The following is a 15,260-nucleotide window of genomic DNA, read 5'->3' on the forward strand; positions in this document are numbered from 1 at the left end:
CATCTGGAGTACTGTTTTCAGTTTTGGTCTGCATATTACAAAACGACATAACAGCAGTAGAGGAAGTCCAGGAAAGAATGACTGGGCTGATTCTGGGATTCTGATAGGTATGAGATATGAAGAGAAATTGAGGGAGCTGAACCTTTTCTGTTTATGCAAATGGAGATTAAAGGGTGACATGATGGAATTTTTGTTTAAAAATGTGAAATGTGCATTTAATCATGTATTAACATCCCCATAAGTGTTACGCATGCTGGATAATGATTTTGTAGCATTGCAATTTCCATTTTCAGCACAATGTATTTTGCCAAGCCACGGCAGGAGAGCTTTTTAAATTTAAGCTATTTGGCCAGGTTGCCAATCATGTTAGGAATCAATTAATATGTCCTCCTCTTCCATTCCATATACCAATTTGCATGTCTTGAGCAATACCCACAAAATGAAAAAATAAGCCATCAAGCAAAACTGCTCAAATCTTTTCATATTTATTTAACATACAAAAACATTAATTAGAATACTTGGAACACATTTATAAAACCAGATTCTTGAGTAAACTGGATAAGGAACAAAACAAAACAAAAAAAACAGAAACTAAGGCCACAAATTCAGTTAAAGAAGAGACTGTAGTGGGCCATGGATCCCTTTTCTTTTTTAGCATGGCACTCATTGGTGGGCACAGACACTACTTCATTTCAAGGTGTATCTGCTTGAGTGTTGGTTGGAGAGAGGGATATTCAAAGATGCTCCAGGATGTCCATTTTTCAGCTAAGACTGACTAACTTTTAATATCCAGAAAAGATTTTTGTTGTCCCATTGTGGAGTTACTTTGCAAGTGGCCAAAAGCTGAATTTTGAAGTATTTAAATATTTCATTAATATTAAAAGAAAAAATGTAAAAAATAAAGTCAAACTTGGACAGGTGATGAGGAATATGAGGCCACAGTAACATTTACACAGGAAGGGCAAGTGAGTGACTTTGTGTTTTTGCCAGGTGAGGAACAGAACAAGCCAGCCAGCAGAGGGCACCAAAATACTGCTTTGCCAGGGTGCATGTTAACAAGAAATGGAAGAATTGTCTTTAATTTCAGTCCTCTGAGTAAGGCCCAGGTCTTGGGGCAAGCAGTGTTTGGCCAATTTGATCATTAATGTCTTATGGCAGCGAATCTTGGCAGTTCATGTTGTTCAATATGAACTAATATGAAGAGCCACCTGGGCAATTAATAAGAGAGAAATTGGAAGAGATGTGGTGTGTCATACACTACCTAGCAATACAACCAAAAGAAGGAACTCAATATGTCTGTCAAACACCAGCCCATAATCCTTGGTAAAAACTTAGCACAGGTGCTGGGGTGAAGATCAGTCATCTAGATTTTAAACACACAATTTTTCCGGTTGGCGAAGACCGTCTCTGAGCTGTGTCCAATGCCTCCCTGCGGTAAGTCTCTTCCTTTTGAAAGACCCTGCCATGTGGTGTTATCTTCTGGATTGTCCTCACCCAAACCTGGATGTATTTGTCCTTCTCTTAATGAGTATCACTTTAATACTCATCTGGCTCCACCTCATCCCTTTCCATCTGTCCTCATTTTGTCTCTTGATTTCCAGAGGTTTAATGGTCACACTACTGAGTTGGCCTCGGCTGGTCTGGTGAGAGCTGCAATTACATCAGCCCGCTCTATCCGATTCAAAGCGGCACACAGGGCTGCCACCGTAGCCCCCTCCTGTCCTGACCAATCAGAGAGAAGAGTATGTGCAGGATCTTCACCCCGGCCAATGACATCTGTTCGCTCTTGCTCGTAACCCAGCTGGGCAGCCAAGTGACGCCATCCCTTTCCACCAGCAGGGGGCAGTTGCAGAAGCTGCTCCACTTCATCCCTCCTTTGTGGGGTCATGTTGAGGTAGAGACGGTTGTCTAGCTTGCTGCCTGCTGCAAAAGAAAAAAAAAAGTTGAGCTTCACTACTTCTAATTCTTTTAAAAACAGAAATTCTGAAAACCAAGGGTATAAGCTCCAGTAAAGATTATGTTTCAAGTACTAATCTTTTCAGTTATCTTTTTGCATTACCTGTACATGAGCTAGACAATCATTGCACGCCACTGTGACTTTGCCGCAGAGCCATGGATCCACCACAGATGTACATACAGTAGTGGTGTCTGCATGTTGCCCCTAATTCTGTGCATCCCTAATCTGCTAGCCTCAACAGGCTTTCATCTACACCATGGATTTGTCACTTTTGGTGAATAATATCTTAGTACATCCCTTTGTAATGGAGGAAACCCCATCAGCTATCCAATTACTGCTTTAGGGTAATCTTGCCAATTGCACCGTTGTGGATGTTTCACTTTTTTCATATTTTTCTTTGTCACAGTTTTATGCTAAAATTGCTTATATTAATTTTTCCCTTATCAAGCAACACTCAAAATCCCAGAATGAAAAAGCCAAAATAGGATTTTTTGTAAATTTGTTAAAAATTATAAAACTGAAATATTACATTGACACAAGTATTCAGACCCTTTGTCATGACACTTGGAACTTGGCTTAGGTGCATCCCATTCTATTCATCATTGCTGAGATGTTTCTACACTTTGTTTGGAGACTTACTGTGGTCAATCCAGTTGGCTGGACATGATTAGGACACACCTGTCTATAGAATATCCAACAGTTGACAATGTGTACATTATCAGAACAAAAGCCAAGCCATGAGTTTGAAGAAATTGCCTGAAGAATTCAGAGACAAGATTGTGTTAATGCACAGATCTGGAGAAGGCTACGAAAAATATCTGCAGCATTGAAGGTTCCCAAGAGCACACTGGCCTCCATAATTCCTAAATGGAATACATTTAGATAAACCGCAACTCTTCCTAGAGCTAGCTTCCTGACCAAACCACTGGAGGACAAGAGCCATGGTAAGAGAGGTAACCAAGAACCTGATGGTCATTCTGTCTGAACTCTAGAGAACTTGTGTGGAGATGAGAGAAACTTCCACAACAACAACCACCATGGCAACGTTTCACTAATCTGGGCTTTACAGCAGAGTGGCCAGATGGCACATGAAAGCCTGTCTGGAGTTTGCAAAAAGGCACATAAAGGTCTCTCAGCCTGTGTAAAACAAGATTTTCTGGTCTGATTTAGCCAACACTGAACTGTTTGGCCTCAATAATAAGGATCACATCTGGAACAAACCAGGCACTACTCATCACCTGCACAATACCATTCCAATGGTAAAGTGTAATGGTGGCAGCATCATGCCATGTGGTTTTTGTTTAGTAATAGGGACTGGGAGACTAGTCATGGCTGAGGGAAAGCCGAACAAAGCAAAGTACAGAGATATGCTTAATGAAAGCCTGCTCCAGGGCACTCTGGACCTCAGACTGTGCCAAAGGTTCATTTTCTAACAGCACAATTACCCTGAGCACAAAGAAAAGCCAACAACAGTCTGGCTTAGGGACAACTCTGGGAATGTCCTTGAGTGACCCAACCAAACAGTGGTAAAGCTAGTAAATTGGGGGCCCCTGGGAAAAAAATATTGAGGGGGGCCCACATATAATCTTAAGGAGATGAAATATAAATACTTCAAGAAAAAAAAAGTTTAATAAAATGTAGGTATATTTAATTGAATATAGAGATTTTTAGAAATAAACATTTGTGTGTCAAGTATTTAAATTTTGAGGAAGAGGATGAAACTCTAGATACTATCAAACACATGAACTTAGGAGTCAGCTTAAGTGCTCTGGTGATGATAATTGCCCGCCGAACCAGAGGTTGGTGCTGTGTGCTAATGCCGTCTCTCTTACTTCCTCTGCAGAATTGAAGATTGATGCCCGTTCCACTGCTCATTTCCATTGCCCGTCCTCCTGGACCCGTCCCTTCCTGCCTGGAACCCATATGGCTGGAAGTTTGGCCATTTTTAATCAGGTCTGTATTTGACTCTCATCTGAAAAGACGTCATTTTCATCTTTGTAGAAATGATCAGCTTGTTTAATTTATTTTCATTATACGGGGTCACGGACATGCCCCAAACCTTTTTCATGTTTGCTTCTTGTCTTACAATACATTATTCCATAAACTTGATGGTTTCAGTTACTAGATGTAATCCATACTTATAAACGTATCAACCTCATTCTGAGCTTTGCTGCTTTCCGTCAACACTACACATGGATCCACCTTGTTCAGTATTTTAATTTCTGCCTTCTAATATTACTAGTATGTTCTGTGAAAGCGCTCTCTATAACACTTTTTCATGTTTTAGGTAACCAGATTGTCTCATTACATCACAGTGTGTTGCTGTTCACCTTGCTTCCCAGTTGCTTACACTACTGCCCACCTACTCTATATCATTTCAAGGACAGGATTGCGACCAGAGATTTGAAAGCATATGGCTTCAAACCATACGAACAATGAGAGCTACTGTTAGAATTTTTAACAGGAGCTGTCATTGGTCTAATGCTGTGAAATTGTATGGTTTTTATTCGCCAGTCACAATCCTGATCACACATGCTTGCTGCTTAGATTGGTAAACATGAAATGGTGGACATTTTTGGAAGAAAAAGGAAGGTGCTTAAGACTTAGGGACTGCCCCAGGCTTAGGGTCCCAGTGTTTTTACCCTGAATCTACATGGTGGCTATGCCCCTGCAGCCAGGGCCTGGACTTGAATCCAATGAAATATTTTTGTGAGACCTGAAACTAGCTGTTCACCAATGGTCTCCATCCAGACTGACAGAGCTTGAGAGAATCTGCAGATAAGAACAGCAGAAAATCCTTAAAATCCAGTTGTGTCATGTCATGGAAGACTCCAGACTATAATTGTTTCCAAAAGTGCTTCAACATAGTGCTAAGTAAAGGGTCAGAAAACCTGTGCCAATGCAATTTCGTTTTATCATTCTGAGGCATTGAATGTTTCTTGATGAGTGAAAAAGTAATTTAAATGATTTTAGCACAGGGCTGCAACATAGCAAAATGTGTAAAAAATGAAGAGTCTGACTACTTTCTGATGGCACCCTTACTTACCCTTCAACTGCTGGCTCTCCTGCAAGCTGTGAGTATCCAGGAAAACTCCGCTATCACTGTGTAGCTTCTCTGCTTCAGCCGAGCCCAGTTCATTGGCACGAGCTTTGGCCAACTGCTGTTTCTGCTTGCAAGATGTCCAGCTGCACAGATAGACAGACAAGCAAATAGGAAAGGTTATCATTAGAAACATGTTTACTGCAAATCTTGCAGTCTCCCCTTTTCCCCACTTAAGAAGTTAACTGTAATTGCTACCCTAATGATTAGTGAATATGGATGAACCATCACAGAAACCTTGGGGCAGTCTATTCATATTTAGTTTGATAACAATTGGATGTTACGAGTCATGAAAAATGATACTTGGGATCAAACCTATCCCAGCTTTCATTTGTAGCGAAGCTTTATAATCCCTTCTCATCTTGTGCAGGAATATAACTTGATTTTTGAAGTGCTTTGTGTTAGCAGGTTTATTATGAAAACGATGACATTTAATGCTATGTGATTGCAGTCATCACGACAAGTGCTGTATTCTTGATTGCTTGCTTTTAAACTGCTTTGTTTTCATTATAAAATATATAAACTGTGATTGCCTTTAAGGAACTTTGACTGCTTTGAATGGCACTAATAAAAACCTTGAACTTGGTTGACAGTGCTCGTGATAAAAGGTGTTATGTTATGTCAACCATCAATTTGCTAAATCCACTTAATTCAACTTTAACGTTGCAGGGCAAGAACCAACCTTGAAGCTGGTGGCATGACATCAAAGAGGACTCAGTCATATCTGGTCAATTTGGAGCCACCTAATGTAGTAGAATATCTTTGGGATCGGGGACACAAACTGGAGGAAAAGCCACATAGATATGGGAACAATGTGCAAACCTCTGCACTAGTGGTGACCAATTCAGAATTTTAATCATGTGTACTGCAATTGTGAAGAATAAATTAAAGGAATGCTTCACCCAAATACATGTTTTTTTACCTGTTACTTAACCCATGTTGTTTGTAGTGATGGCTAATCTCATATTTTCCCAGAGAACAGAGACAACAAACTTTCTACAATGGGCATCTACAGTACAGAAGCCAGCAATGCTGCACAACAGCAGCCAATATTAAAACATCCACAAAAAAAATCTGAAATACCTCATGTCGCATAATCAACATGTTAGTTATCCAGTTGTATGTAAATAAATGATTTTTCTTCTCATGTATTATTAAATAAATAAATGTATCTCCAGAAAATTAGAGTAGTTCATAAAAGTGAAGTGCATTCAAGTGAGTCTGAGCTTCTGAACTGAGGACTGGGCTCTCGATTAATCAATAATGCAGGTGGGACTCTGAGTATTTATTTAACAATTTTATTTTTTTTCTCTGACATTCAGTTTTTACCTCCTGTATGAAGAAATTTGTTATTTTCATTCTCCACAAAAATGAGATTCAGCATGAGGTAAGTGACAGATAAAAAATAATCATTTCTAGGTGGCAGATTCCTTTTAGCCAAGGGTATTTATTGGTTTATATTAATTATTACGTCCTACAAAAGATGCTTTCTAAAATAATGTTTGATTGATGTTAAAGGGAGAAGCCAAAACACTTCATGGATTAATGGATTTCTTGATTCAACTCACATTTGAGGTTAAAAAGTAATTGCCTCCTTGTTATTCACCTTTCAAGACACCAGCGTAAAGCGATGACTAGAACTGGGATCCCATAAGCACCCCCTCCCACACTCTAACTGGGACAATCTCAGCACTGTGGGGATGGAGCTCTAGAGACCCAGTTTGGGACAAAGTTTTAATCCTCTCCATTCAGCTGGAGAAATATGGAGGCTCTGACAACAAAGTTGAGGATGACAACTGCTGTGTTCAGCCAAAGACTCATATGGCTCAAGGGCTTTGACCGCCATGTGAAGAGGATAACAGGCAACAACAAAACAACCACCAAGTTTGTTCTGTGGAGTGGTGCATAAACTGGAACGAGCCCCAAAAAAATAAAAAAAAAGAACTTGCCTTCTTTTGCTAGACTTCCAGCTCTGTGCATTAGGAGCTAGTGAGCCGTTTCAAATGAGATTAGGAGTTAATCAGAAATGGCTCTGCATGTTTCCTTCATTCTGCTTCAAAAAGGCCTGGGCTTTGCCCTGTACTTCTCATAAACCGACAGCGTATAAAATTTCCACGGGCACTGATATCATTCCAATAAGAAAAAGAGTTGTAACTGCTTCAGAGTGGCTTTTCTACTGCAGTGGAAAACATTTGACTCAAATGACTGAAAATGATCTAATGGGTGAATGGGATGATAAAAATAAACTGGGGGAGTGGAACTGTAACCTCCTTCCTTATCTTTGAAATGTTCTGCAAATGTGAGATCAGCACAGCGGACTTCTTTTATTAGATATCATTCTGATTCTACTGTAACCATTTAAGACAGGAATTGTTTAAGGCAATTTTGACTAAGTGACAACTTTGCATGCTTTATGTAGAACCAGAGTTGAGGGACAGTGGTCCATGGTTCACAAGACCCGCATCCTTGAGTCACCTAATCAGGTGCAAGTCGCCTCACCTACTGAGCCATCTCTAATCATGGAGGCGAAGAGAATAAATCATATTGTCAACTTGTGGCAAGAGCCCAATGAGAATGCATAGAGAAGAAGGATATACTCCTCACTGAGGACATTTCAGTCAAGAATTAAAACAGTAGCCAATAGCTTTGAGCTGTAGTTGTGCCAACAACCTACAGATTTCAGCCTTTGACCTTTAGCTTTCCATATGTATAGCACCTTCCATAGTGAGTGCTACCACACTACTTTATTTGTAAATTGCTGGTGTATTAATTCTTGGTAGCACACTTTGCATTTACATTTTTCATAACTTTTTTGCTGCCACCCAATACTTGATACATTCATTCACAGACACATCCTGTTCCTTTCACCAGACTCAAGTACAATCTTCTCTTGAATAGCACCCTTCTCACCAATGTGTGACACAAGCGTGCCTTTTCTCTTATCGAGGTCCTGAATGAACTCCAGATGAATACAGAACATATATGACCATCTGAATAAGAGAGAGAGAGTGTGCACATGATTGTGCTCTCCTTGTGCCATACCTAGTCATGACAGAAACTAGTAAGTTTCAATTCACAGCTTTCACAGTCGCAAAATGAGAATCTCACTAAAAAAGAATTTTCTGGAGGTTGTAAGGATTTTTTGGGGTGGAAAATGCATGCAATCTATCACAAACCAGTAAATTCAATTCTATCTATGCATCTCATTCACATCACTGCAGTGGAGCACACTGCATTTTTAAATAATATGACTTGCTGCATATGTTTCACACGAAGACACATTAAAACTCACCATCATACACATTACTATTTTTTTCCCCCCTGTCAAAATCAGAGGAAGATTCCCCAATCATCCCATACCTAGTAATCACCTTTTCCTCTTTCTTGATGCATACAGAAGAGTTTGAGTATACAGTATGCATTCTCCAAGCACCATGGAGCTTCAAGGTTTTTTTTCTGTCTCTAATGCATCTTTAGGATTTCAGTTGCCAAGACTGTCGTCATAATTGCAAACGGGGGGATTGTATGACTAGAACGCATCTGGTGACTCCACAAAATGTCTGCATGTGACAAGATATGTATCAGGTGACATTTTGAATTCCAGTAGATATCTATATTAATACTAAATGACAGGTAGACACATGTGGAATTAATGCATGTAAATGATTCCAGACGGGACTAAACAGCTTTCCTCTTGTGTCAATGGCACAAATTAAATTCAATTTGTTTTGCGATTTTTTTCTTTTTTTTTTTTGCAAAAGTTAAACAGAATTTTCTTTCAAATTCAATTTGCCACAAATTGTTTTGCTCATCACTTGCCATACCTGAGGCCAATGTGACAGCTGAACTTGTTCCCCCATGTGGGCAGAGTTTCTAATTAGGCTATATTAATTATTAAATATACTGAATTATTAAAGTATTAAAGAAGGTTCTGAATTTGCCTTAATGCTTGTTTTTGTCTATTTTGCTGTTCTACCTCAGTCCCGGTTTTTTCCACTATTGAGGGGTTTTTTTTTCTTTTTTTTTTTTTGGTTACTCACTGTGAGAACAAGCTGCTTGGTGATAGATCTCCTTGTCTTGGCCAAAATAATAGATAATCTTTGGGCAAGGGAATGGGAAAGTTGAAAATCATGTGTGGTGGATTGTTACCTTGCATTGGGGTAGCTTAATCCCATGTGGGGTCATATTTTTTGCTGTCTCTGGTTCATCTCCTGACATAAGTGGATAAAAATAAAGAGATAGGTGTCAACACATCTTGTGTCACTTCATACTTGTTGATGTCTCTGGTTCACCTCCTGACGTCAGTGGATAAAAAGAGATATGTCTCAAACCATCTTTAATTATGAAGTTTTTATTTCAGACTGCAGCTCAGTGATGAAGGTGTTCACTGGCACCTAAAGGAAATGCTTTCAATAACGAAGACTTATCTTCGTAAGAGGCTTATCTTTTCTCCTGTTTTTGGTAAGGAGGTTCTAATGTGAGTATTTCCAGTGGGTCTGTACTGTGCAGTTCAGGCATCAGGGTCTGTGCAGTTTTTAATGTGATGAGCTTTTTGGAGGGAGTCCAGATATTCTTATCATGTCAAGAATATTTACATTGTTAAAAAAAACCACAAAAAAAAGTAGATGCTTACCATTTGTAGGCTACATAGAAAAGCAGCCCAATGATAATAGCAGCAAGAATGGAGCAGTAAACTGGGATGATGTTTTTGCCACTGTCTTCCTGTGGGATAAAGTCTGGTGAGCCAGGATTGGTACTACTGACCACTTCCAAATCAGAGCGTCCCATAATGCTGAGGTTCCTGTCTGAATAAGAAATAAAACAGACTTACACCCTAGAAAGTGTTGATCTATAATATGTTAATGTTTCATCATATTCTGGAGCCACAGCCTCTAAACCTTGCTATTCTGTTATTAAATTCACAATTGTATCTTAAGTAGTCCCTGCAGCATTTATTTCAGATTCATTGTTATTATATATAGCTACAGTACAATAGGCTCGTCTGCTGGTGCAGAAACCTCAAGGATGGAGAAACCATACATGACACATTGATCTAGTAAAGCAGACACTGACCAATAAACATAATTAGAACAATACATAGTACATAAATATGCAGCAGCATCAGGTTATCAATACATATTAGATCAGTCATCTATGTACAAACAATACAGGTAAGTTATCTGTAGAATGACCAATAAAAGTAAATAATTACAAATTAAAAATAATGTCAGGTAGTGCAATACAATTAGAGATGCAGGATAAATATTATGGCTCTGCATAGATCAGGTTAAAGGAACAATTGTATCTATGGTCTTCGCTTTCTCTCTTACCAATATACTGTATGAATAATAGCATGGTCCTCAGTGTAACCACCTGCTGTAGGGCCTTACAGTCTAACACAACAAACTGACTAGGCAGCTAGTCATTGTGCTCTCTTCTGTGCATCTATAAAGTTTAATGACGATCTCCAAAAGAGTCTGGATGCAGACCCCTCTGTGGCTGCTTCAGCCGCAGGACCCAGTGATATCGCTCAAGGACCTGCAGCTGAATGTGTGAAGTGGAGACTCTTGGCAAAGGGCTATATTGAACATGTGCTGTTGGGTGAATTCTCACGATTAAAACATTAGTTTTGTGCTAGTGACTAAATGTATATGTGCATGGAAGGATGCTGAGCAGAAATAAATAATACATAAAAGTGGGCTGGTCGGCACGGTGGCGAAGTGGTAGTGCTGCTGCCTCGCATTTAGGAGACCTGGGTTCACTTCCTGGTCCTCCCTGCGTGCAGTTTGCATGTTCTCCCCGTGTCTGTGTGGGTTTCCTCCGGGTGCTCCGGTTTCCTCCCACTGTCCAAAGACATGCAGGTTAGGTGCATTGGCGATTCTAAATTGTCCCTAGTGTGTGCTTGGTGTGTGTGTGTGTGTGTGTGTGTGTGTGTGTGCCCTGTGGTGGGCTGGCACCCTGCCCAGGGTTTGTTTCGTGCCTTGTGCCCCATGTTGGCTGGGATTGGCTCCAGCAGACCCCCGTGACCCTGTGTTAGGGTATAGCGGGTTGGACAATGACAGACTGACTGACTAAAAGTGGGCTTTTATGTTAATCACTCTTTTCTATGACGCCTCAATAACATCAATGGGAACCTGAAGTCTCTAAGAATTGATGAGGTTGGTGTCATGCTTAACAGCACAGCTTTAAGTTAGAAGGTTTTTGTTTATGTGGTATGTAATTCACATGGCAACTTGTAGGCAAGTCCTAGTACTTTAATTAAGGTCATCTCTTTCCATAAAAAGTTAAATTTCTATAATGATCTCATTCAAAAAAAATTTTAATTTGCAGGGCCTTTAAAATATTTTTCCTGTCAACTTAACCATTCTTTGTATAGTTTGCACTAATGCTGTGCCTATATCTGACAAATGAGTCATTTACTCTATAATGGCTCATTGAATTACTGTGTTCACCAAGAAAAACACATTTTTTCTGTTCTCAGTTAGTTGTAGCACATCTGGTTTGAACAATTCAAATAAAACTGTTAAATAGCTGCTTCTAATTGACTCTTGTAGAAGTCAATGCTACATTTGTTAAATAACATAACCCTTATGTTTCTAAATACTGTAAAGTGGCTGCGAAGGAGAACAGTGTGGTGCAAGGCAGGGACATAGCCCAGCAAAGCTCACAGAAAGGCAGAAACAGGGAGAGCGAGAAAAAAAACAGTAGCGGTGGAGTCGATGAATGTCATTATACCACTGCAGGAAGAAGGGCCCCACCAGATTTTGGTTTGTTCTATGCATGTAGTATTAGTGCTGGAAGGGAGGCAGGGGCACCAGTGAAGGAAAAAGAAGTACAATCTGGGAAGAATCAGGGAATGCTCCCTCAGAATGCCATTAACTATACAGAAGTGTCTTGTGTGTATATACAGTATGTGCATAATTTAATGTATTTTACATACATACATCCATCCATCCATTTTCCAACCCACTGAATCCGAACACAGGGTCACAGGGGTCTGCTGGAGCCAATCCCAGCCAACACAGGGCACAAGGCAGGAACCAATCCTGGGCAGAGTGCCAACCCACCGCAGGACACACACAAACACACCCACACACTAGGGCCAATTTAGAATCACCAATCCACCTAACCCGCATGTCTTTGGACTGTGGGAGGAAACCGGAGCGCCCGGAGGAAACCCACGCAGACACGGAGAGAACATGCAAACTGCACGCAGGGAGGACCCGGGAAGCGAACCCAGGTCCCCCAACTGCGAGGCAGCAGCTCTACATTTTACATACAGTATATCTAATATATAAATCTGAATGTGTGTTTGTGTGTATGTTTGTTCAGAATGCACATCCGGAACCTTGCATCTGTTCTGCCAGTTTTTGCACAGATTCTCCATTTATGCATGGAACACCATAGACCAGAATTTAGTTGGTGCCCCCCCCTGGATAGTAGTGCCAGGTATCCTTGCTTGTCCAGTATGCAAATCCACACTGCTGAATCTTTGTCCACCAAACATTACACATATCCTCCATTAGTAGTTGAAATTTAGTTGATGCCCCCGCTAGTATGTATATTATATATACTAGTGAAACACACGTCTCTACAGTCCTAAACTACCAGTAAATTGTAAATAACAACCAAGATAAGCAGCTGTTGATAGTTTTTATGTTTTCTAAATAGTTGCTTATTTCAGTTCCTCTGGAAATTTTAATGTATTTAACTGTTTCTGGCGAGTCAAATAAAGCAAGATGAACGTTTTCATTTTGGCAATGCATTCTTTTGTTTTCACCATTAAAAAAATACCAGTTGACATTGACCACATTCCTGAGGTATCTTTGCTAAGTTCTGGTCTTCAAAGAAACATTGATCTTATAATGTAAAGGCGATGCTTTCTTTCATATAGTCAGAAGTTTTGACTGTTTGATGGTCTTCTCAATTGGCGCTGTGCATTTCTCTGTTTTTCTCATTCTTGTATCCTGGACTTACAGTTGCATATTTATGAGCCATTGTGTTTGTCTGCTGGTCAAATTCCCTATATTTAGGATTACTTATTGCTTGTTTATGTGCTTCAGTGTCTTGTCTTCTTTTTTTTCTTGCTCTTCATCACGTAATTGCCTTCTGCAATTTGCTTGATGCTCAGATTTTTCTTTCTGCCATTAGTAGTAGTTTTTCAATTACTTTGCCATAAACACACAACCTCACGTCACTTTGCTATAATTAACTATTTTTGTGTTTAAAAAATATATATTTACATACAGTTCATACGGTCTGGAACGAATTAATTGTATTTACATACAATCTTATGGGGAAATTATGTTCGGGTCGCATCCAGAGGTACCACTGTACTGAAATGTCCATTCTTAGGACTGTACATACTGCCCTAGATGTACCATCCTGACAAATTTCAGCTTTTTAAGTAAATGGGAAATAGTGTGTGTATATACTGTATGTTCATTAAGTGGCAACCTGGAGAAATATTACAGGTTTTCTCACGGGTTGCACTTTTCTTTCCCATTAACTGGTGCCACTGTGTCACTGCGTGAATATGTTCATGTTGTCTTGCCAACAGACTGGTGTACTGACCAGAGACAGTTCCCACCTTCTGCCCAGTGGTGCTAGTATAGGCTCCAGCTTCTCCGAGCTGAATATACAGGTTTGAAAATGGATGAATAAGGGCAGGTCTGAGAAAAAAATGTTTCTTGTGACTTACTGAGAAATAAAAGAAAAACATAAAATCATAATGCAACTGTCAAAAACAGACTTCATCATTAGAATTTTTTCTGTTGTTACCTATGTTTACTTGTCTACAAACTATTTGTTTTTATACTGTAGTGGTCAATCCCATTTTTTTTACTTGCCCTGCATGTTAGGGTGACTTTTTTGTTTAAAAAGTATTCAGCAGAACGCTGCAAATGTGATCCTCCATATATAATCACTAAGACGACAGATTTGCTGTGTAGCAGTGTGGTGAAACTAAGCAAATCCAGTGTTCACTAATTTTAAACAAATAGTAGTAATACAGTTTGTCTTTTAGGCTTGGTAGTGAAATTTTCTGGGAACAGTAGAATATTTTCAGCTTGACTGAAAAGATTCAGTGAGGATAGGGTTAAAACTGAATAGCCATTTGTATCTTCCCTTATTAGGAAGTGGTTTCATTCCATGTGCATGTGACAAGCAGTGTTAATATATTATAGGCTCACTTGGGAGTTAAGGAAATCAGGTCTGGCTGGGGAGGAGACAGTGACTCTTACAAACTTGGAAGCTATCAACCAACACATAGCTAAGCAGCACTTGGGGGGGGGGGGAGACTGGGGGGGGGGGGGGGGGTAGACACAGACCTCTGATAAGAATACACAGTCCTGCATCTGTATTGCTGAGGAAGTTTAAATGCAGCTTCTGTCCCCAGGTCACCCATTTCAAATAAGGAACTCCAGATCTAAAGGTCAGTTAATGCATGGATATATATGTATCATATGGGAAAACAAAGCAGCTTCCGAGTGATGAGGTCTTGGCTCTGATTAATTGCCCACCAAAAGTTTCATGTCAGTGACAGCTCTAACCATCTCATCCCCAAAAGCCAAATACTGTATTACCAGGATCAAAGGCTTCACTCTTGAGCAAGGGGTCAGAGGTCAGGAACTTCCTCTGACCGCCCACACATCTTTAAATCCCAGCAGGCAGCCTCTGTTTCCTCTGTGTTCTCTGGCAGCAGCCCTGCATTTATCTGAATTACACTGCAAAATGCTAACCACAGTCTGCAAGTAATGACTGACCTCCTTTAATTTTAACAAAGGCTGCCGAAGGGGGCATCTGTTATGTGACTATTTTTGCTCATAGTAAAGGGCTGCATTATGTTATATTATCATTGCAGAGTGCCATGGTATAGTATGCTCTTAAAATATTCCATATTAAGTATTAAGTGAGATTTATTTCTAATAACTATTGTCTCTAGAGTAAAGTTTGAAGGATGGACTTGAATCCTCACAGGTGGCGCAGTGGTAGCGCTGCTGCTTTGCAGTAAGGAGACTGTGGAAGATTGTGGGTTCGCTTCCTGGTTCCTCCCTGTGTGGATAACGCTTTGAGTACTGAGAAAAGCACTATATAAATGTAATGAATTATTATTATTAAAGAGAGTGCTGAAAATGCAACATAAGTTACAGGATATACAGTACATACTGACTTTTTTAATAATCCTGCTCCTGATACAGAAGA

General features: G+C 39.9%; 1 protein-coding gene across 1 annotated transcript in view; it reads right to left on the reverse strand.

Moving 5' to 3' along the window:
* Window positions 1-469: 469 nt before the first annotated feature.
* nradd (neurotrophin receptor associated death domain) overlaps window positions 470-15,260 on the reverse strand; it is a 56,392-nt gene continuing 41,601 nt past the window's right edge. Inside the window, exons 4-6 of the mRNA XM_028817369.2 lie at window positions 9,691-9,862; window positions 5,004-5,143; window positions 470-1,920 (exon numbers count right to left, since the gene is read on the reverse strand). Coding sequence (XP_028673202.1) covers window positions 1,613-1,920; window positions 5,004-5,143; window positions 9,691-9,862 — 620 coding nt within the window. The 3' untranslated portion in view covers window positions 470-1,612. The remainder of the gene's footprint in view (window positions 1,921-5,003; window positions 5,144-9,690; window positions 9,863-15,260) is intronic.

The sequence above is a fragment of the Erpetoichthys calabaricus genome, chromosome 13 (assembly GCF_900747795.2).
Source record: "Erpetoichthys calabaricus chromosome 13, fErpCal1.3, whole genome shotgun sequence".
Taxonomy (NCBI): domain Eukaryota; kingdom Metazoa; phylum Chordata; class Cladistia; order Polypteriformes; family Polypteridae; genus Erpetoichthys; species Erpetoichthys calabaricus.